The 22,105-nt window shown below is 38.2% G+C and overlaps 1 protein-coding gene across 1 annotated transcript in view; it reads left to right on the forward strand.

The window, feature by feature from the left end:
* Positions 1–18,480, forward strand: part of MYBPC1 (myosin binding protein C, slow type) — an 87,981-nt gene extending 69,501 nt beyond the window's left edge. Inside the window, exons 26-33 of the mRNA XM_018556628.1 lie at positions 1,726–1,893; positions 4,168–4,256; positions 5,208–5,403; positions 7,554–7,693; positions 8,127–8,286; positions 8,887–9,023; positions 11,258–11,444; positions 17,979–18,480. Coding sequence (XP_018412130.1) covers positions 1,726–1,893; positions 4,168–4,256; positions 5,208–5,403; positions 7,554–7,693; positions 8,127–8,286; positions 8,887–9,023; positions 11,258–11,444; positions 17,979–18,079 — 1,178 coding nt within the window. The 3' untranslated portion in view covers positions 18,080–18,480. The remainder of the gene's footprint in view (positions 1–1,725; positions 1,894–4,167; positions 4,257–5,207; positions 5,404–7,553; positions 7,694–8,126; positions 8,287–8,886; positions 9,024–11,257; positions 11,445–17,978) is intronic.
* Positions 18,481–22,105: the final 3,625 nt, after the last annotated feature.

Consider the following 22,105-nt stretch of genomic DNA (forward strand, 5'->3'; position numbering starts at 1 on the left):
GATTGTGGATCATGGATACTGGAGAACTTCATAGAGAAGAAAATGAAAATAATGCCTTTAGCTTTCCATGGATCATACTGCAAAAAACTATTTTTGGCGTAATTGTAATCTCTCTGCATCTTTCATCCCGTGGATATCTCCAGATGACAGTCAAGATGGACAATGTGCTACAGACCAGCAAGAACTACATTATATTGGTGATACAAACCTTGATGTCAAGACTGTTCCTAAGAACATCACACACTGTACATCAGAAATGTCCAACCATAGTAAACAACTATAGTAAACAGTCAAACTTAAAAAGTAAACAAGTCTTCTAAAGCAATGATTCATCTCTAATCATGTATCCCCTAACAAGTCATCACATAATAGTCCTATTTTATGACAAAGCTTTATGCTTTTCAAAGGATGCAGATGGACCATATCATTTCAGTTGACTAGATGTGCTAGACTTTAGGTTATGGCAGTCCAGTCAGACTTCAAAAAATGTAAGACTTGTCCTGTATAATTTTGCTTATTTTGTCATTGCCAAGATGCTTTTCCATTTTGCCTGACTGAATCCACTGTTTTTCATGTCATAAAAACTTTTATTAAAGTGGAGGTTAAGCATTGTGGGGGCTATCAGCATTTTCCATAATATGCAATTATGCACAGAATACTTGCACATTATGACACACTTACTTTTGAGTGTACTCTCCTCCAGCAATGGGAGGCCTGAGCTCCCTGTATCCACTCCATTCTCACCAGTTCCATGTCCTTTTCCTCTTCTTCTGTGTTACTTTACCCCATCCATTGAGCAGGCACTGTTGATGTAACTCCAGCACATGGGCGCTGGAGTTACATTACTCTGGGACCAGACTCCATTCTGAACATCTGTAAGATCATAGGACTGTACACTACATGCATCACAGGTATTGTAAAAATAAAAAAAGAGTTTTTGGAAGAAAATGTCTCTACCTGTAGGCAAATTTTTGTTATTTAGGTTTACTTCTGCTTTAATATATAAATGTTTTTGTCACCCAAGACCAACTCCATCAAAACTGATCTGTTTTACATGGCTGGATCACTGGCTGGCTTTTTATATCTCACAAGAACTCCAGTGAAGAGATATTCATACCTGAATTTTTCATATTCAACCTCCATTGCCATTACAAAGATGGTGTCAGTCTCTTCCGACAGATTCTGAATTGTTTTGATTAAATATTTGGGTAATCCAGTAGCAAGACTCAGTTGTTATGATGCTGTAGGAGTGGCCAGAGACACAAAATACTATAGGCAATTGTAATTACTGGGTTTTATAAAATATATATAAGAAGCCAGAGGGTTATTTAACCCACTAAAATATTGGTTTTGGTGAAACTGGCCTTTTAGTGCAAAACATATTTTCATTCTAAGGGCCACAGCGGTGGATGAATTGCCTATTTTTTTGATTTGCAACCTGATACAAAATGATATGAACCAGAGACAGGTTATATTTTTAAACTCTTCATAAATTGTTTTTCATTTTATTTACCAGTTCCATGCACTTTTGACTTTCTACAAAATACATAAGTCATTAACACCAATGAATATATCGACCATAGCAATGGACATTTAATATTTAGTTTATTAATAGGATAACCACATGAATAAAGGTAGACGCTCTGTCATTAAACTCTGTACATTACAATATTTATAACGTGTGTATGTTTGTGCATTATTACTATTGCAGTTTGTTTTTTTCAGCGGAGGAATGGATTGTTGCAAATCCTGAAATGACAGATAAGACAAGGTTCACAATTAATGACCTGCCAACAGGTTCTAAAATCTTTGTCAGAGTTAAAACAGTGAATGCTGCTGGTAAGAGTGACCCCAGAATACATCCCCAGCCAATCTTAGTAAAAGAGGTCATAGGTAAGTTTCAGCTTAACTGGATAAATAAACATTCTTTCATTTTGTTCTTGTCATAAAATGTGTTATATTTATTAGTAGACATGTGCGATTCGTTTCGTTCCGAATCGAAATTCGGACGAATTTTTGGAAATTCGGACATTCGGATGTATCCGAATTCCGAATTACAGACATAACAAATGCAAACGAATCCGAATTTCCATTTCCGAAATTCGGTAGCGGTAGTTCGAACGTTTGTTTCGTATTCTGTTCCTTTTCGTTTCTTATTCGTTTCTTATTCATTTTGTACGTTGGAGCAAAGTGACATTAGAGAAGGAGAAAAATATTTTTTCCCCCTCAAATGTCACTTTGCTGCAAACGAACGAACGAAACGAATAAGAAACGAATAAGAACAGAAAACGAAACGAACATTCGAAACTACCGCTACCGAATTTTGTCCGAATCCGAATTCCGAATCCGAATTGACTTTCACACCCGAATCCCGAAAAACGAAATAACACAAATCCGAATTTAAAACTAAACTAAACTAAACGAATTTTTTGGCAGTGCACATGTCTATTTATTAGTCAACAGTGTTTTGGATTAGGTAGAGCATTGAATCCTAATTTCTGTTATATTTTATTGCTACAATCACTGTAGCAAGGATCAAATAGTTTATTACTAATTGGTGAATAACACTCTATTACTTCATATATCTAAAGAAGTGTGACTGCTGCAATAAAAATACATTTACAACTTTAAAATCACATGGATAAAAGTACACAAATGTGGTATTGCAGAAGGTTTAATTGTGTTAGCTCTTTATAACATAATAACCTGTGGAGGAAACAAAATGATGGGTATCTGCTTAGCAATAGTCATTGATTAAACGGTCAGGATAGTGCAGCCATGATCTTGGTATCATTCTAGGTGGCTGTAGAGGCACCCAATCAATTGTACTGGTGAAGCTGCCATCCCCCAGCCACATTCCCCACCATAGTTTCTGGGCTCACCTGCTCCTCTGGGGGGCCCAGGACCACCACAAAAAGAGTCAGGATGGTGAGTGGGAGCAGACCAGGGAATTTCCAATCCCTGTCAATTCCCTGATCTGCTCTATGGTCATTGTAGCAGGAAGTGCTGAAATGTCAGTAAAACAGGTGATAATGCATATTCCTGTGCTCGATCCTCTGCAGTGGAAAGAAGCGGAGATACATATTAGGTGTGTGTATCAACCTTCACATGTGCACTGCATTCTTGGGGCTACAATTCCTCTGATACTTCATATGCATTAAACGGCGCTGTGGGAGTTTACGTTGGATTGCTAATGTGGCAACAATCAGCAATCCAATGTCCGTGATAGATAACAAAATGAATGTCTGTTGATTAATTGTGTTTAGATAAACTTTTATTCACTCACGCTGGCTATGGAAGAAGGATTCTTGAAGTGTTTGATGTGTAAAGATGGTAAAAGCTGTTATCGATGTCCTGATAGTCTTCGGAGATGTGTACACTCCATCAAGTATTTAGTAGGAGAGTAAACAATGGTGTGCAGGTTTATGTGTTAACATTTCCCAACCTGCTGTCAGGTTGCCTGGTCTGCTAAATATAAAACAGTTCATGCTTACTTTCTCACAGGTAAAACAGAAAAGGTTCCACACTAGAGAAGCTGCAAACTGCAATTAAAACTTGACAAAAATTCTAACCCATCTATCTATGGTTTTGGCTTTAGATATTCTTTAAATGTGCATGCAGATGACATCCATATATATGTATTGACCATGATAAATGAGGAAGAGAAAAGAAGTCCAGGGGAAAATACTTTAACTTGTTTTAATAGCTCCAGGAAGATTTTGCTTCATATCTTGCTTGCTCTAACCACACAGTCAGAATGAAGCCTTGGCCTTGGCTAGCTCATGTCAAGCCAATGTTAGTAGACACGTAAACTCACCACACGTTACAATCTGTCTGCACGATCTTCTTTAGATTTGCCAACAACTATGTACTGCTTGCCCTAATGGATGCAAAATTATTAAATAGTTTAGATAGATCCTCATATTACATACACGTGGTATATCTAAAGGAGATTGCACAGCCAGAGTTTACTGTGAACATAAAACTGATATCTAGCTGTCCTGTTTAGAATTCAGTGTTTCATTTCTTTTGTAAAAGGATGGAGAGTACAACTATTCTGTAAATCAGCTACTAAATTTAAGGAAATCATAGTAAATTATCGAGGGTGAAGTTTCTCATAACCATATTTAGAAAAAATTAATTTTATTTTTATCTTTCATTGTTTAGTACCTCCAAAGATTCGTCTTCCACGACACCTAAAGCAAACCTATATTCGAAAAGTTGGAGAAGCTGTAAACCTTGTAATACCTTTCCAGGTACCAATTGTAACTTGTCTTTTAAATATGAACACTCATTTCTAGTTAAGCCATACTCTCGTTAAAAATAGAAAAATGCCATTTGAATTGAAACATTTTGTTTGCCACATTGTGCCGAGCCCCCACTCTGCTCTGGAAAACTCTATGGTTCCCTAATTTGATTCCATGGGGAATTCCCTGCCCCCATACCTACAGGCATGCATTTTGGGATTTGCCATATTTCAGATCCACACATATTGGAGAGACATTCTCTTATGCACTTTCATATAATTAAAGCTGAACTTCAGGCAAACAGCTAAATACTCAGAAGAAATACATATATGACAGCAGTTTTACCTGCCAAAGGATTTATATTTCTATCTATCCATTTCTGAGATTTACACCGCTCTGCCACACAGCACAGCCCTATTTGGCAGGGGAGGGGAACTTATCTTTCACTGCTGCAGCTTCACCTTCATTTGACGGTCTCTTTCCCATCCCAACCTAGTTACTGGACAATAAAGAATAAGCAGCATTTTCTTGAGTTTACCTCTCTGTCACAGATCCTTAAGGTGGCATACAACTCACTGAACTTAACTGGTAGTTACCCAGCACATATTTACTTATTTATTTCCTTTTTGTCTTTCATATCTGTCTGGAGTTTAGTTTTTGCATACCCTAGTACAGCCCCACTTGAATTATGGGTATCACTTATAATACAGGGACACATTCTGTTTATATTAATATCCCAAATGTACACTCATATTAAATATTTAGACACACCATTATGTTTTAAAAGCATGTAAAAAAAATGTATTGTATGTAGGTTTTTTTCTTACAACTATTTATCATTGTACATCTCTGTTTATTTAACTGTATTACTGTATTCACTGTATTATTAATTCACTAGTTATAGACAAAGGCCACCGTAGTAAAGGTAATCTTTTTAAAACTTTGACATGTTTTTCTTAGGGAAAACCCAGACCCAAAGTATCTTGGAAAAAGAATGGCTCACATGTGGACAAAACACAAATAAGCATCCGCAACACTGAATGCGACACTATCCTTTTCATCCGGAAAGCAGAGAGAAGTCATTCCGGAAAATATGATTTGAAGGTGAAAGTTGAGAACCTACAAGATAAGGCATCAATCTTTATTCAGATTGTTGGTAAGAATTTACATACGTTTCCATGCATGCATTCAGTACAGTGTTTCTAAAGTTCATATATTATGTATCATTTTGTAACATCAGGTGTTTGCCCTCAGTTTTTGATGTTTTATCTAATGCACCCCAGAATAGACTATACGTGTTTATATTCTTATTTGGTGAAATATAGTGGGCTTGGTTTACTAAAGCAACACATTTTACTTAGCTCAGTGATGCCCTATTTACTTAATTCAAGCAACTATATGCAAAGAAAAAATATTTTTTTTTTGTATTCCTTTTCACATAATTGGAAGTTTAAAAATGAACAGAGATTCTCTTTACTAAATTGTGTTTTGTGTGGGATGTATTATTGTTACGTGGGGTACCTGTACCACTGGCTGAGAAAATGTGCAATAATTAAGAATTCTAATAGTTTATTCTGATAAACATCACTATGATATAATACACCTTAATGCTTTCCATTATTTACAGAGATGTCAAATGATTGTAAGTGAGCTGGGTGGAAAATGTTGTCTTCTAAAATCTTACTAATTTTTATACAAACGTATTCTGCAGACTATTAGGGAAAATAACTAAATAATTCCTTTTGTCTCTGTCTCTGACAAAGTGTATGGTCTGATGCTCCTATTAGATAGGCAGATACACATACACATGCCTATATGCATCCCACCTCAACCTAACCACTGAACCGTCACGTTCTCAAACAATTCATCCCCACACAGCTACCTCCTCATGTATCACTTCCCCTTCCCCTTTTAGATTGTATGCCCCCAGGGGCAGGGCCCTCCTTACCATCTAGTCTTAAATTGTATTGTGATTGTAATGTCTTCCTTATATTGTAAAGCGTTGCGCAAACTGTTGGCGCTATATAAATACTATGTAATAATAACAATATGCATGAACGCTCATGAACTCAGCATGAGCATGTTTTTGGGTTTTGGAAATAAACCTGAAAACATACATATTCAAAGTAGCTAGTGTTTCACATAGGGATCAAACCCAGAACCCAATGCAATGAAAATTTGATAGCTAATTGGCCTGTATGTAATTATAACAATACATAACCTAACAATATATTGTATGTGATATTTTTACCTGCTTGACACGAAATGTTGAAAGGTTTTATAGACCAGGTTAACTAAAACTACCACCAGAAACTTCCAGAGTTTCCATTCCAACTTGTTTTTAAAGGTGCATCTTCTAGGGCTATCATACTTATTCTTCCTTTACTACTTGGTAAGTCTCTACCATTGAAAAAGCATGTACGCATATGAGAATCTTCCATATTTCTGTCCTGACAGGTCTATTTTACCTGCCCCTAAGGACCCTCTGATCTGAGAAGCTCAATATCAGTGCAGTTAAACAATTAACTTGTTGTATGTGCTTATATTATGGCCAAAGCCATTCTGATAGTGTACATACTGGAAATGGAACCCTAAATGCCAGTGCTACAAGACAAGTGTGCTTATCATACTGCCTAATTTAAATATCTGTGTCCACACATGTCACTATCTTGGGCAAGAACCTGTTATGTGCAGTGTGTAACTGGATTATAGCTACAAGGACTGTGTAACTACAGAGTTGCAAAATAAGCAGTCCAAGGTTTAAACAAACTTTTCAGAATGTCTGAAAGGTATTTGCACCCGTATTTGAAAGTGTGGAAAGAAAGCACTGAACCTGTGTGGTTATCCTCTTGGTGTTTCTCACCCAGCAGTAGTTAAGTGATGTGATTATGTGGGATCTGGCTGAAGGGTGGACAGCTTCTGTAATCCAAAGGATTTCCACAGTATCCTTGGCTTGACAGTGAACCCAGTAGATGTAGGAACCGAACTGCCGCAACAATTAAAATAGTCCAGGTACAACTTTATTACATTAGGGTCACGGCACACTCAAGTAGAGACTCTATTTGAATTGGCATGTGCTTCAATTCCTATATCTACTGAAATATGCACCAGGGCAGTGTAGATTTTAGTTATATGGATAAAAATGATTGACTAACCACATACCTTTTACACTTTGGATAATCTAATATTCTTTAGGTAGACATCAGCCAATCAATCAAAATGTATGGTGCTGCATTAAAGACCATATACAGTAATATGGACTATATGATTCACAATCTCCTAATCTTTGTCTATCTATTCATCCAGAAAAACCTGGACCTCCACAGTCTGTAGATATTGAAGAAGTGTGGGGAGAGAATGTTGCACTAGAATGGAAGCCACCAGTAGACAATGGCAATGCTGCAATCATAGGATACACTATACAGAAAGCAGACAAGAAAACCATGGTACACTGCGCAAACTGTTGGCGCTATATAAATCCTGTATAATAATAATAATAATACACTGTTCATTCATACTTTCTGTTTTCTTCCTTTTGTCCACGGCCAATATAGAATTAATTTGCACACTATAATGTGTTTTTCTTTTTTGCCATAAGGATCATTATTTTCAGTTATTTTATTTGTTATTTTTTTGCACTCCTTGGCTTACAATGCTGTTCATAATGATCATTTTACTAAATAATAACCATTACTGCTTAGTGAATTCAGCCTTAAAGTGTATCCAAACCCAAGAATAAAAATGTAAATTCATGTAGTCCTTAGGTGAGGTGGCTGCATTCATTTTCCTTTTTTTTTCTTGTATGAAATGTGTCATGTATGAAATGTGAAATTTCATGTGTTTAATCTAGAGCATTAACAGTTATTCCTATACCTATAGGAATGGTTCACAGTTCTGGAGCACTACCATAGAACCAGTGCAACCATATCAGAACTTGTAATAGGAAATGAGTATTATTTCCGTGTCTTCTCTGAAAATATGTGCGGCCTCAGTGAAACAGCAACTAGGACCGTAAACTGTGCACTTATTGAGAAGGAAGGTAGGATGGTCAATTTATATGTTGCTTTTATTTTCTAGACTTGCAACATGCTTTATTTACTTTTCTTTGTTAAAATGACTTAGCCGCTAAAGAAAAAAAAACAACAACCAGCCTGTAAAAGAAAAGTAATTATACTCCAGGGATTCCTATCTTCTTGCAGAGCAAAAGAATTTCCAGCATCCAACACTTCCTTGGCTGTACACTGTCGTTCCAGTTGCAAGCCGCTATGTTACAACAGCTCTGCGACGATACAGTTGTGATATAGCAACCAAAAGGTGGAACTCTAGTGTGTAACAAGGAGACATGGGCATCTGAAAGTGTTGGATGTTAAAGAATCTTTGGCGAGAGTAGCTCTTCAGGAAAGTGAACAATGGAGTCTCTGGCGGTGAGACTGGTAAGTGTTATTGCTCTTCTTTTACAAGATGGCTAATTTTATTTTTATTACATTTTTTTTTTATATATGGACTCTTGGAAAGGTATCACACAAAATAATAGTGTCCAATCTTCAGAAATTTTAAGAGAGGGCTAGCATCAACTAATATAAATGTGTTACATCTTTTTTTGTTGTGTATTTCGTAACATAAGGTTATGATTTTACAGGAAAACCTTATAAGCGTCCAGAATATCAAGATTTTGACTTCAAAGAAGCACCTCAGTTTACTCATCCCTTAGTTCATACAGTAGCCATTGCTGGGTACAATGCTACATTGAACTGCAGTGTTCGCGGAAATCCAAAGGTAAATACTAATTATGTAATAGCTCTCCGAAATATAAAGTTTGGATTTAATTCATCTGAGAGGCCTGAAATTTCAATAAAAGTGAAAAATGTACTCCTTTAGTAAATTATCCCTTGTGAGGGTATCGTGACACACATAACTAATGAAATTTTCAATGCCCTCTCATCATTTCCATGATTAGTTTGCTGTAGAAATAAAGCTTAACGAATCATTTTTTTTTGTAGAAGCAAATAGAAAGTACAAACCAATAGGGATCTGTTACTTTTTTTTTTTAAACATAGATTTTTATTCACGGTTTTACAAAATACAGGCAATGGTAACAGTCTTGTGAGAATCAAGCAATGTATTACAGTAAAATTCACTACTCAGAATAAAGTTACCTCTGTTACAAAGATTAGCAAGTAAGGCACACAGTTAAATATGAATATACTGCTATACAGTTTGTGTAATCGATAAACAGGTTTGAATGCCATGCCCGTACACGTCTCTGAGTACTGGGGGGTAAGGGGGAGAATAGAACATAACAAAAGGAGAGGGGGACAACATAGGGCATATTAGGGTTAATCAGAGATTGGCACTACAAATTGCATCCCTGCGTAGACGGAGTGTTCGTTACGGTGGCAAACAATAAGGCCACATTAGAGGCATCCGGGCTGAAAAAGCATAGATGCATACAGGGTAGAAAACAATAAGAGATAGTCACGTGTGTAAACCTGAAGATACTTCCACGGGGTTTATTTCTACGAGTAGGGATTTGTTACTTTTAATATATAGCAAGTCATTTTGATAAGTTAATATTTTGTTATTTTGTACTGAGCCAAAATGGATAAATCAACAGCTCTCTACTTCCTAAACACTTTGGGTATGCTACACAAGCTGCAAAGTGCCTGGGGAGAGCTTCCAGGAATTAACAAAATTAAAGAAGATATACTTATGTGATCCGCAATCCCAGCTGGCTGCTAGACCAGTGCCCCACAGCCTCTTCTCCCCTGTGCTCCGGCGGTCAAATTCCCACTCATCATGTCTAATGCAGATCCATTCGCCTGCATTAGACATGAGGAGGCCATGTAGGGGGGGAGAGGTGAGTGCTGACTCCCGCAGGACCAAGGATCAGGTGAGTATATAATTTGCATTCCGACCCATAGATCAAAATGAGCAGTTAACCCTTGCAGTTCAGGGGTAGCCCCACTGCAAGAGTTCATTTTGATAATACCTGGAGTTCCTCTTTAGCTTATTGTATCCCATGTACCACAGTAAGAAGTGGAGATGTGAATATCAAAAATACAGTAATTTTACGCTCATCAGTTGTATATGGATAAAAAGAACAATTTATTTTTGAAGTAGAACTATTTATGGAAGTAGTCTCCATGAGTAAGCCTATTTGGTGGAATGCGCAGTATCGGTGTGGCATGATTTTACTGTGCACTTGGAAAGTATGAACTTTCAATAAATCTGACTTTTTTATGAACTGTTGGATGTGCGGCTCTAAGTTGGAATTCCAGGATTTTGTTACGCCAGCATGTATCTTTAAAGCCTGCACCTGATTGATGTGACTGGTTAGGTCGGTGTGAATTTGGGGATTGAGTGATGTATACTTTGAAATTCAATGATTATTTATGGAAGTGATTTGATGGACTGAATATCTTCACGCATTTGTGTGGACATCAGTTTTGGTTTTAACTTTTGCAGGTGTAAGCTTGCTGGTATAGATGTACTAACTGGTGCGGGGAAACAGTGCAGATGTTTTATAAACTTTGAGCACTATGAAGTGTCTTCACATATTTTTGGGGTCTTCAAGAAAAGACCTGTAGCACTGAAAGCCCAGGGTGGTCAGTTATGCAAATTTTGATTTTCATGCTCTGAGCCACCCCCTTCTAACTTTTACACCTACATCATCATGTGGTGGGCAAGCTTGCTGAGGGGCAGGAGGTGGTAGGGAGTATGCCAGAGATTGACGATTTAAGATTAGCTATGCAGAATTTAGTGATCTTGAAATTGTGCTCAGTCCATTATGCCAAGTCTTCATTCTACCCCAGTATACCTATATTTTACCAAAACCCTATAAGCTCCTTGTATTTGTTATTTCTTATTGGTAATATCCTTCAATGAACAGTGCTGTTATAGGAGTGTTGTATTACTTAACTATGATAAAGTTGGACTACAGATTATCAAGAGTATTACAAATACCAGCTCAAACAACAGGCCTATTAAATGATGTATGTTATTATTTGCAGCCCAAAATTACTTGGATGAAAAATAAAGTGATAATTGAAAATGACCCCAGATACAGAATGTTTAGCAACCAAAGTGTATGTACATTGGAGATACGTAAGCCAAGCCCCTATGATGGAGCCACATACACCTGCAAAGCAGTCAATGACCTGGGTGAGGCCGAAGTTGACTGCAAGCTTGAAGTGAAAGGTAAAGTGGTGTAATATTATTTGCAGTTCTTTCAATTAACCATACCAAAAGCAAGGATACAGAAAATAATGAAAATAATATACCCTACTCTTTCGTGGTGGTCTATTCATGTTAAACACTTGCTGCAGAGGAACATGGGGGCTATATCTAGATTTAAAAAAAAACATCAACCTGCTACCTAGAATCATATGAAATGCAGTAACATGCACTCACCTTCCACTTTAGTAGGTACACCTGTTCAATTGCTTGGTAACACATATTGCTAATCAGCCAATCACATGGCAGCAACTCAATGCATTTAGGCATCTAGACGTGGTGAAGACGACTTGCTGAAGTTCAAACCGAGCATCAGAACGGGGAAGAAAGGGGATTTAAGTGACTTTGAACGTGGCATGGTTGTTGGTGCCAGACGGGCTGGTCTGAGTATTTGAAAAACTGCTGATCTACTGGGGTTTTCACGCACAAACATCTCTCAGGTTTGCTGAGAATGGTCCAAAAAAAGAGAAAAAATCCAGTGAGCAGCAGTTGTGTGGACAAAAATGGCTTGTTGATGTCAGGATTTGCTTTCTAAATGAAAAAGTTTATCACTGTAACCAAGTTCCCTTCTACCTTCCTACTTTACAGCGCTAGCACTACTTAGGTACAGTTACATTTTTAAAATAAAGAAACAAAATAGAAAACAACAAAATTAAAAGTGGAATAAGAAATGATTTATCTCTGATTAATACCACCTTGTGATAAGTTGTGTTATTTATGGTGTTAAAGTACTGTATTAGTTGAGGTCTGACCACCTGGAAACTGACAGTGGGGATTATGGAAAGAAACATAACAGTGATTGTTTGTTTCAAAAACTTTTTATGTATGGATAATCATTGATTCTGGTACTGGTAATTTTGCATAAAAAGGTTTTCTTTCATCTCTAACCCTCACCTTTAAATTGTATGCCTGTGCACTAGTTGATATTTGTGCCTACTTGAGTCGCTGTGGGCCGGCAGCAATCTGTTTGAGGACCACCAATGGATGAAATTCACTGCTGTAGCCTACAGAATAAGAATCCACTGGCTCGTAATTACCAATTGTCTTAAAAAATATATATACTAAAAAAAAAAAAACATATCTCAATTTTTTTTTGCCAACATAAAAGTGTATGATGTTGAGTATTGTCGTGTTAGTAAATCTATTCATTTTGGGAAGCCTTCAGTATTTAAAGAACATATGCCCTATCAGAGAGGTTCATGCTGCATAAAGCATTGCTGCTTAAAAGATTTGCACAGATGTTGTTTCTGCAGATAGGTGTTATGTAGAGTATGCCATCTATCTGCTTACCCAATTAGGTGTCGCTTATACCGATATGCTAAAAACAGCATTTATCATTAAAATGTTCTGATTCTACAGGGTCAATAAGCGGAGAACCTTTCGGCTTGTGGAAACAGAAGCAGGTTTATTACACAAAATATTACACTCAATGATACTTCCCATTGATATAATCCCTGCTCATCTTGAACTGTACATTGCATGTAATACAAGTATTTGTAATTTCAGACTAGATTACAAATCTTGTTTCATGGTAAATCATACTTTGACCAGGCTATGCATTTTACCATAACCATAACATAACAAGATCTTTTCAATACAATATTTGACTTCATTCAGAAAATACACCTAGACCAGAACATTAATATACACAGAAATGTTCTTCAAAGTTCTACATTTAAGATCCTGATAAGATTACTTCTCCACCTATTGCAATTGATGTCGTCACCCTTTACCTGGAACTGTTATGTCACCAAGTGGTAGTGTGAACCTGGGCCACTATAACCATGATTGAGCTCTTTGGTCACAGTAGCTGACATTGTTCCATATTTTGGATGAACAGCAAGCACTGTAGGTGCCAATGTTAAATGGAATAGTGTCAATGGTAATGGCAGCTGCAGATGTCACAGAGATCAATAATTTTAACATTCTTTACAAGATGGTGATCACAGTACTCCTGGGCAGAGATGACCAATTTAACAGCAGAAACTGTGTACAAGGCCTAATATAAAATATATGGCAAACATTTACAGTTATAGCACACCTTAAGTACTTTGCTGCTTATTTGAAATGATTAATTCTAACAGCCATTCAAGTTCTAAAAACTAGATGCCAATACAATTGCAACAAACCAACATTCAGTGTATTTACATAGCTTTATTCATTTACCACATACCGTACATACAGTAGTTTTATTGTGATTTATGGTCTGTATATTACTTCTAAAACACAATTCTAATTTTTAACATATATATATTATATATCAAGTGTGATTCTTTGTGTGTGTGTGTGTGTGTGTGTCTATATATATATATATACATATATATATGTTTTTAGTGTAAACTCATCCCATTCCACAAAGGTTAACCCGTAAAATGCTGACTTGTAAACAACGGCAGACATAGATCTGCTAGTATGTGTTCTATTATTAATTCAGTGATTAATTGTATTTATAAAATGTATTAGACTACTGGCTTATACTTTTTACTGAGCTCCAACACCCACCACACCTTACTAAATGTTTAAACTATCATGACATCACATCCTGCTCAATTTGGTAATCATTGTCTTCTTTATTAGCTTCTAAGTGTTCATTACTTCTCTTTCTTTCTCCCTTAGTTGCACAATAAGGATTATTGAATGTGTATTGTCATCTAAGGTAAGCTTTCATATGGATATGTCATATGAAGCTTATGTCTTTCCAAGCAAAGCATCTGTTCATCTATAACCTAACTCTGGTTTGCTTCACCAGCTAACCCACCATTTTTTTTCAGAGATATCATTCAGCTAATATTTACTGACTTACATGTTTACTTCCTACTGGTCATTTTCAATTTCTTGTTTGGTTTGCTTAGAATCCAGCCAAAGCTGAAAGCAGTTTATGGCACCATGACATATGGTCAATGCCATGATGTTTGAATTAAACAATGAGAAACAACCTCATTATCCAGATAATAGCCGTTTTATCCATAATACATTATGACTATTCAGTTGGCTGCCTTAAAACACAAAAACTTTACCTAATGTGTTGGATGGACATAAAACATCAGTTTATCAATGTATAATTAATCCAATTCTATTATAGTTAACCTTTGAATTCAGAAAACAGGGTTTTTATTGGTGGACTCAAAGCTAAACATGGTCCATCCTACAACAAAGTGACAGTTTTGCCCGGACCCTTGCAAATATGGATTCATCTTTTTGCACATCCTGTGGCTATAACCTATCAACTACCTATATTATAAACTTGAATCCAAGACCAGATTTACCATCTGCAAATAGATGAATTTTCAGCAAAGGCAAATAGATGAATTTTCCATGTATTGTTATTTGGCAAGTAATTTATACTTACCATAAGTAAAAATACAGCCACCTCATATACACTATATTACCAAAAGTATTGAGACGCCTGCCTTTACACGCACATGAACTTGCGTGGCGTGGCATCCCACTCTTAGTCTGTCGGGTTCAATATTGAGTCGGCCCATCCTTTGCAGCCATAACAGCTTCAACTCTTCTTGGAAGGCGTCCACAAGGTTTAGGAGTGTGTCTATGGGAATGTTTTACCATTCTTCCAGAAGTGCATTTGTGAGGTCAGGTACTGATGTTGGACGAGAAGGCCTGGCTCGCAGTCTCCACTTTAATTCATCCCAATGGTGTTCTATCGGGTTGAGTTCAGGACTCTGTGCCGGCCAGTCAAGTTCCTCCACCCCAAACTCGCTCATCCATGTCTTTATGGACATTGCTTTATGCACTGGTGCGCAGTCATGTTGGTACAGGAAGGGGCCATCCCCAAACTGTTCCCACAAAGTTGGGAGCATGAAATTGTCCAAAATGTCTTGGTATGCTGATGTCTTAAGAGTTCCCTTCACTGGAACTAAGGGGCCAAACCCAACCTCTGAAAAACAACCCCACACCATAATCCCCTCTCCACCAAACTTTACACTTGGCACAATGCAGTCAGGCAAGTACCGTTCTCCTGGCAACCGCCAAACCCAGACACATCATTTGTCACTCCAGAGAACACGTCTCCACTTCTCTAGAGTCCAGTGGCGGTGTGCTTTACACCACTGCATCCGACTCTTTACATTGCACTTGGTGATGTAAGGCATGGATGCTGCTCCTCGGCCATGGAAACCCATTCCATTAAGCTCTCTACGCACTGTTGTTGTGCCAATCTGAAGGCCACACGAAGTTTGGAAGTCTGTAGCTATTGAATCTGCAGACAGTTGGCAACTTCCGTGCACTGTGCGCTTCAGCATGCGCTGACCCCGCTCTGTCATGTTACGTGGCCTACCACTTCGTGGCTGAGTTGCTGTTGTTCTCAGTTGCTTCCACTTTGCTATAATACCACTAACAATTGACCGTGGAATATTTAGTAGCAAGGAAATTTCAGGGAACACCTGAATCCAATGATTTGGAGGGGTGTCCCAATACTTATGGTAATATAGTGTATGTTTATTTATACAGTGTTATAATATTCTAATCCAGGTAAAGTCCAGTAAAGCAAGAAAGTGTATAAACTGGTGACACTAAAATGGGGTATTCCTTGAGGTGCCAAAAGTGTGCCTGCAGGGTCCCATGATGGAAACCTGGCCATACTTGTATTCATGGGACCCTCAAATAATCACAAATAACATCCCAGGCATTCCATGTATGAAAAGTACCATACCCCAATATCCCAAATGATCCATCCTCAGCCAACTACCAACATAGAATTTCTAAGATTACCTCTCTCTGCAGCTAATATGTACCTGTGTGTAAAGTGCAGGACTGGATAGACAGAAAGACCAATGCTTTGCAAAGGAAAACAGTTTGCCTGGAGTCTAGCATCAACATTACATGTAATACTAAAATGGTTTACTCAACATGTACATGATGGTGGATTCATTAATATGTGACATGTTTATGATGGGCAATTCATCTGCAGTACATGTTACATAGATATGCTAATGGATTCATGTACATGTATATCATGGTGGATTCACCGATATGTACCATGTACATAATTGAATTCTCATCTACAGTACATGTTATCTGGATATGGTGGTTACTTCTTCATCATATACATGATGGTATAATCATGTACATGTGAAATGCACATGGTAGTTCATTCTAATACAAGCCCTAAAACAGACAAGGTGCTGGTTTCCCGAACATCTGTTCCCGAACAACACAAGAATGTTATCCTACATATAATATTCTTCCTCAACATCTAGCCTACAAGTTGTTAAATTTAACTTTATAAAGATTGTATACAAAAGCAAAAACGGTCTCCTGTTTCATGTGATGTACAGCATGAAATCTCTCCAGGTCATTTTACAATATCTATTTCTTTTCCCACTTTGTTTTACTCTATGGCATACCAAAGGTACATTGAGACAACTGCTTTTAATGTAATCACTTTTTAAGTGGAATGATGCATTGTACTAATGAGCTGTAAGGGTACCAACAAATGTGTCCATGTTTATAGCATTACATAGCAAGCCCAAGGATCTACAAATATCTTTATACCTGGCTTATACCAAGAGTGTGTTTAGTTTTTTTGTTCTTATATTATTTCATTAATATTTTAATCTTGTATTTTTGTTCCATGTAGTTTCCCAATATGGACTGGGACTAATTCCGAGATCTGTCCAATCACTCTTAGAGCACCACTTGCGGGTGGGGCTACATATAGCAAGCCGGTCCATTGCTATTCTTGAGGAGTGATAAGGAGCTACTTTTTGGGGGCAATTTTAAATGGAAAAGTGTTCTCCTTTGTTGTGAATTCATCAGTAGTTTAAGAAAGGCACATTTGCCTTTTATTTAATTTGCCTTTTATTGAATTAGGGTGAACAGTGACACTTCGGACAAAACGGGGACAAAATGTATTCGTAGGTGGATCCCTAATCCAGTTCCTCCAAATAGAAAAAGAGAGTAATGTAAATTAAAATGAATATGATTGTTGAATACATTGACAGCTGTAGTTTCTCCACAACAATAGATTACACCCTATACAATTTTAATCTGAACATATACCGATATTTCTCCCCATATACATAGCAGGGACTTCCCAAATATTGCTGTTGCCACTGCAACAGGAGGTGGAGGGGAACTTCCAAAGGGCATACCAATTTTAGTGACAATGGACTAAGTAAGGATTTCCCCTTATTTTGGAGAGATTTACTGTCACTTTCTGTTGTGTTGCTCGGACAGGATTTGAAAGGAAATCTTCCCAATGGGATACATGAAAAAAACTTATATAGGTTTTTTTAGCCATCCCCTACTTTATCCAAAGCTAAACAAAAAAGTTTTGGCTTTAGGTATGCTTTATTGTCACCGCTTTCTACTGAGTTTACACAATGTCTGTTTGTTCATAATTTAAATGATTATAATAATACCATGCAATACTTTGTAAATTAAACTTTTAGTTCACAAGCGATCTATGCTGAGTGGAAGTAGATGCAGAAATGTACACCATTCTAGATTATGTTAACTTTTCAATATTTTACTTTATAGGTGGGCTCACGTTTTTTCGCCTTCTAATGCAAGGTGTGCCTTTGTCTGTCATCGATTCTTACTTGCGCGAGCGGAATGCCAATATGCAAGAAAGAGCATGAGCAAGTCGAGAAAGCCAGCTGCTTTAATACTGCATTGAATCTAAATGCCATTGTTTGATCCTGAAGCTGCATTTATATTCTGTTTTATATGTCTGTTGTCTTTACATGTTTGTGACAGATAAGATTAATGCATGAGTTGTCCTGGGGAAGGGATGGAAGAGCTTAATGTTTGGCTTGAGGCTTTTATACAACAAGACGCAGTATGGATAATTGATATCCCTACTTGAAGCAGCAAAATACTTGACTTGTTCAAAGAAGATAAATACATTGAATTAAACTTTGTTTTGTGGTTTAATATATGGCCTTACTTATCAATGATATATAGCAAAGATTTCATGGAGCAGATTTGTTAGTGTTTTGATTTCTCCAAGTAAGACTCTTCAAGCGTAAATCTATTTAGGTGATACTGTTGATAAAAATGTAATTAAATTCATGTACAATAAACAAAAAATGTTCCTCCGTTTATATAATTGTAGTTATTTTTATTTGTGATATTTTTATATATTGCTTTTCTCCTTCTCAGTTGCCCAGTCACATATAACTATATATTTAAGAAACCTAAGCGTAACATCCTCTCTCTGCCCTTCTCATACTAAGTACACCCTCTTGTACATACCTCAAAACAGCAGGAGACCATGGTCAAAACTAGGCAATCAGTGGTGTCCTTAGCCTTTTTGCCGTCTGAGGTGGCCGGGAATTGGGGTGGTGGTGGAGTGATGCCACCCTCTGCAGGTTCTGCATCTTCCCACTCGGGTCATTGTCCCGCCCAGCTCCAAGCAACCAGTCACATCTCTGGTTGCCAGGCTCTGGGTGGAACGCTGATGCCAGCCAGTGGGTCCCAGATTGCTATGAGCTGAGCAGAGCGATATGTATGCCCCTTTCACATCTTCCCACAGGCTCTTAGCAACTTGGGACACTCTGGCAGGAAAGGGGGTGGCAGGCACACTGCAAACATTGTGCAGCAGAGCAGCTCTGCCTGCCCCCCCACATGACCCAAATAGATGCCACCTGAGGCTGCCTCATTAGAGGGACACCCTGCAGGCAGTGCACCTATGCTATTTCAAGCCATGAAGGCCATGCTATATTGCACATGCAGGATTATTTCTCTGTAGGTCCTAGCGGAAAATCACTCTGCTTGCAAGTCATCAGGGAGATAGGTTTGGAGTTCAGTCTGTGGACAAATCACAAACCGCTGATTACTCACCTCACAGGCTTCTCTGTGCAGAGTCTAGTGTCTGTCAGTCACCGCTCCCCGCAGCGATTCCCCCCTCTCTTCTCTATTCCTCCAGTGCTCACTGGAGGGACAGACAGGGGAGGGGGCGGGCACAGCTGGCTTTGGCTCTAGTGAGGCAGAGCCAGATGTCAATCAAGCAGTGGGGTGGATCCCAAAAATATTGTTGTGATCCTTCCTGGCTGCAGTGCAGCTCTGCGCTGTCAGCATATAGTGAGCAATAACCCGCTATTTGCTGAGTTTGGGTCACAGGAGGAAATTAGTAAATGTACGTCTGTGACCCAAAAGAGAACTAAAGCCAAAAAAAAGGTTTGGATTTAGTTCTCTTTCAACACATTATCTGGGCCACAGTGACAAAAGAAAAATATTTTTTCATAAATATCAAAACCCTTTGGAATTATTTGTATTTCAACGTCAATGGTTCTTAAAATATGATCTGATCTTCATATAGGTCATAACAATAATTTGACAGAATCTAGTTTACAAATGCATACAAGTTGTGTGTTACATATTTTTGCAGAACAGTTGGCTTAAACAAAAAGGGTAATTGGATTTAGGTATTCCAATCAATGAAATAGTTAAAAGTACCCTGTCCTATACACAAAGTAAAAGGAGCTGGGCTACTTACAAAGTTTGGACTTTGCACGAAAGATCTGTTAATGTGAGCCATGCCCTATAACAACTGTCTGTAGAGATAAAGCGTAAAGTATAGCTTCAATAGCATTCATAAAGGCCATGGGTGTTCAACCATTCAAAGATATGCAAACAGTTGACACATAAAGAACATACAGCACTGTTGCTACTCTGCATAAGAGGAAGCATCCTGTACAAATCACAGCACGAGAGCAGCATACAGTGATAAAAGAGGTAACAATCAGCATGGGTAACAGCAGAAGGTCTTCAGAAGTCTCTGTTCATTGGTCCTCTATATGAAAAACAGAGAACAAGAAGCTCATGCTGATTCTGAGTAGAGAGCTCTAGCACTATGTTGGTCGGGGCAGTTTGGATCCAGCAAAGAGACTGCTGCTCTCACACACAGAGTAGTGATCCTCTCTGTAGCCTGCACGGAGGAATTTGAGCTTGCACTTGGGCAGATTTAGAGTAAAGCTCACAGTAAGACATTAACACATCACCCTCAATATTTTTGTAGTTCTTCTACAACCGGGCTTTAACTGCATAATTATTGGATAAGGAAAAATAAAAAGTAGAGAAGCATAAAAATAGTAGGCATGCTTCACATGGTCACAGGCAAATTGTTTTGTAAAGACCCCTTGGAAGCATTACTGAGTTGGAAGCCTATAGTGTGTACTCACCATCAATTTCAATCAGTTATCTTCTTTTTTCTTGCTGAGGCTCAATGTGTTATTGCATGAAATCCCCTATCATTCTCTTTGATCCGATCTCACAGGTTATGTTTTTAAAAAAAATTATAGCAATTCAGAATGACACAGTTGGCAAGTTTTAGAAGGTCTGGGAGCCGTGGATTGAGTCTTACTTGCCCTCCTCCTTTCCTGTGGTGAGAGCAGGGGGCTTATTCACATCAGGCTACCATTTTAATAAAGGGGCACCCAGATGCGCCCCCCCTTGTGAATGAGTAAGGGGTACTTGTACCTCTACCCATTCACTAAAGGGTTAGTTTTACAAAGGAGGCCACACTTTTGAAAAAAATCAGGGCTTACAAGGCACAGTGCCTTGTGCGGTGTGCTCGGTGGGTGAAAAGCCCACCGAACACCTTGACAGTTTGTGTGTTTGCCGAACACACAAACTGCTGATGTTCAAGTCAAACTCAGGTTCGGCTCGAACATCGAGCCCAAACTTAATATTCTTTGCGGTTGTGAACTGGTGAAGAGATCCTGTAAAACACTAATTAGTAGGGATGCACCGATAATGATACTAGTATCGGTATTAGTCCAGATACCGAGTATTTGGGCGAGTACTCGTACTTGGCCAAATGTTCCGTACCTTCCCAAACACTAGAACTTCCGGTCAGAGGGAGAGTTCCTCTGACCGACAGCGCCGCAAGAGAACATGGAGCCGGCTTCCCGGCCAATCAGGAAGGCGGGTGGTGGGTAATGACTCGCCGCCTGGCTTTCCTGATTGGCCAGGAATCCGGCTCCATGCTGTGTGGCCAGTTTGATGCTGATTGGCATGCAAGATTCTCTCTGGATTTCCTCTGCAATGATAACTGGAATTCTAGGGTGAGGGGGCTTGCGCTCAAAAACAGAGTGTATGCTAATTGTATAAAGTAGTGAAGAAGAAATAAAAGGTCAGAAGATCCTTGTTACTAGTCCAATATATGAAAAAAAAATGATGTGTTTCAGGAAATAAATGTAAGAGCAACTGCTGGCGAGATATGTTAGAATTCGCTACAAACTGTTTTGAGATAGAGGATTTTTTTTACAGAAATCCAAAATTCTAATGAGAGAACTGTTCTCAAATCTATTGTTACATATGCAACGCAGACTTCATTAATAACAAAAGCAGAGATGGACAGAAATTGGGGTTTTAAGGAGGATTGTTTGAGAAGGTTGAGCAATGGAGAAAGGAGATTCAGGGAATATAAAGAATTATTCAACTATTTTATACACAGAAGAAGCAAGCAACTTATTTTGATGATATGATAAGGATGAAAGACAGAATCCCATAGAAGATATCTGATGGAAATCCAGAAGGATAAAGAAAAAGGAGGAGATCAATTATAGTTTTGGATCAGTGGCGGAACCACCGCCAGTGCGGGCGCACCAGGGCCTCGGCCTGGGGGGGCCCAGCACCGGATCGGTACCCAGCGGCGAGCG

Source organism: Nanorana parkeri, unplaced genomic scaffold (assembly GCF_000935625.1).
Source record: "Nanorana parkeri isolate BGI_ZX_2015 unplaced genomic scaffold, ASM93562v1 scaffold244, whole genome shotgun sequence".
In the NCBI taxonomy this organism is placed as follows: Eukaryota; Metazoa; Chordata; class Amphibia; order Anura; family Dicroglossidae; genus Nanorana; species Nanorana parkeri.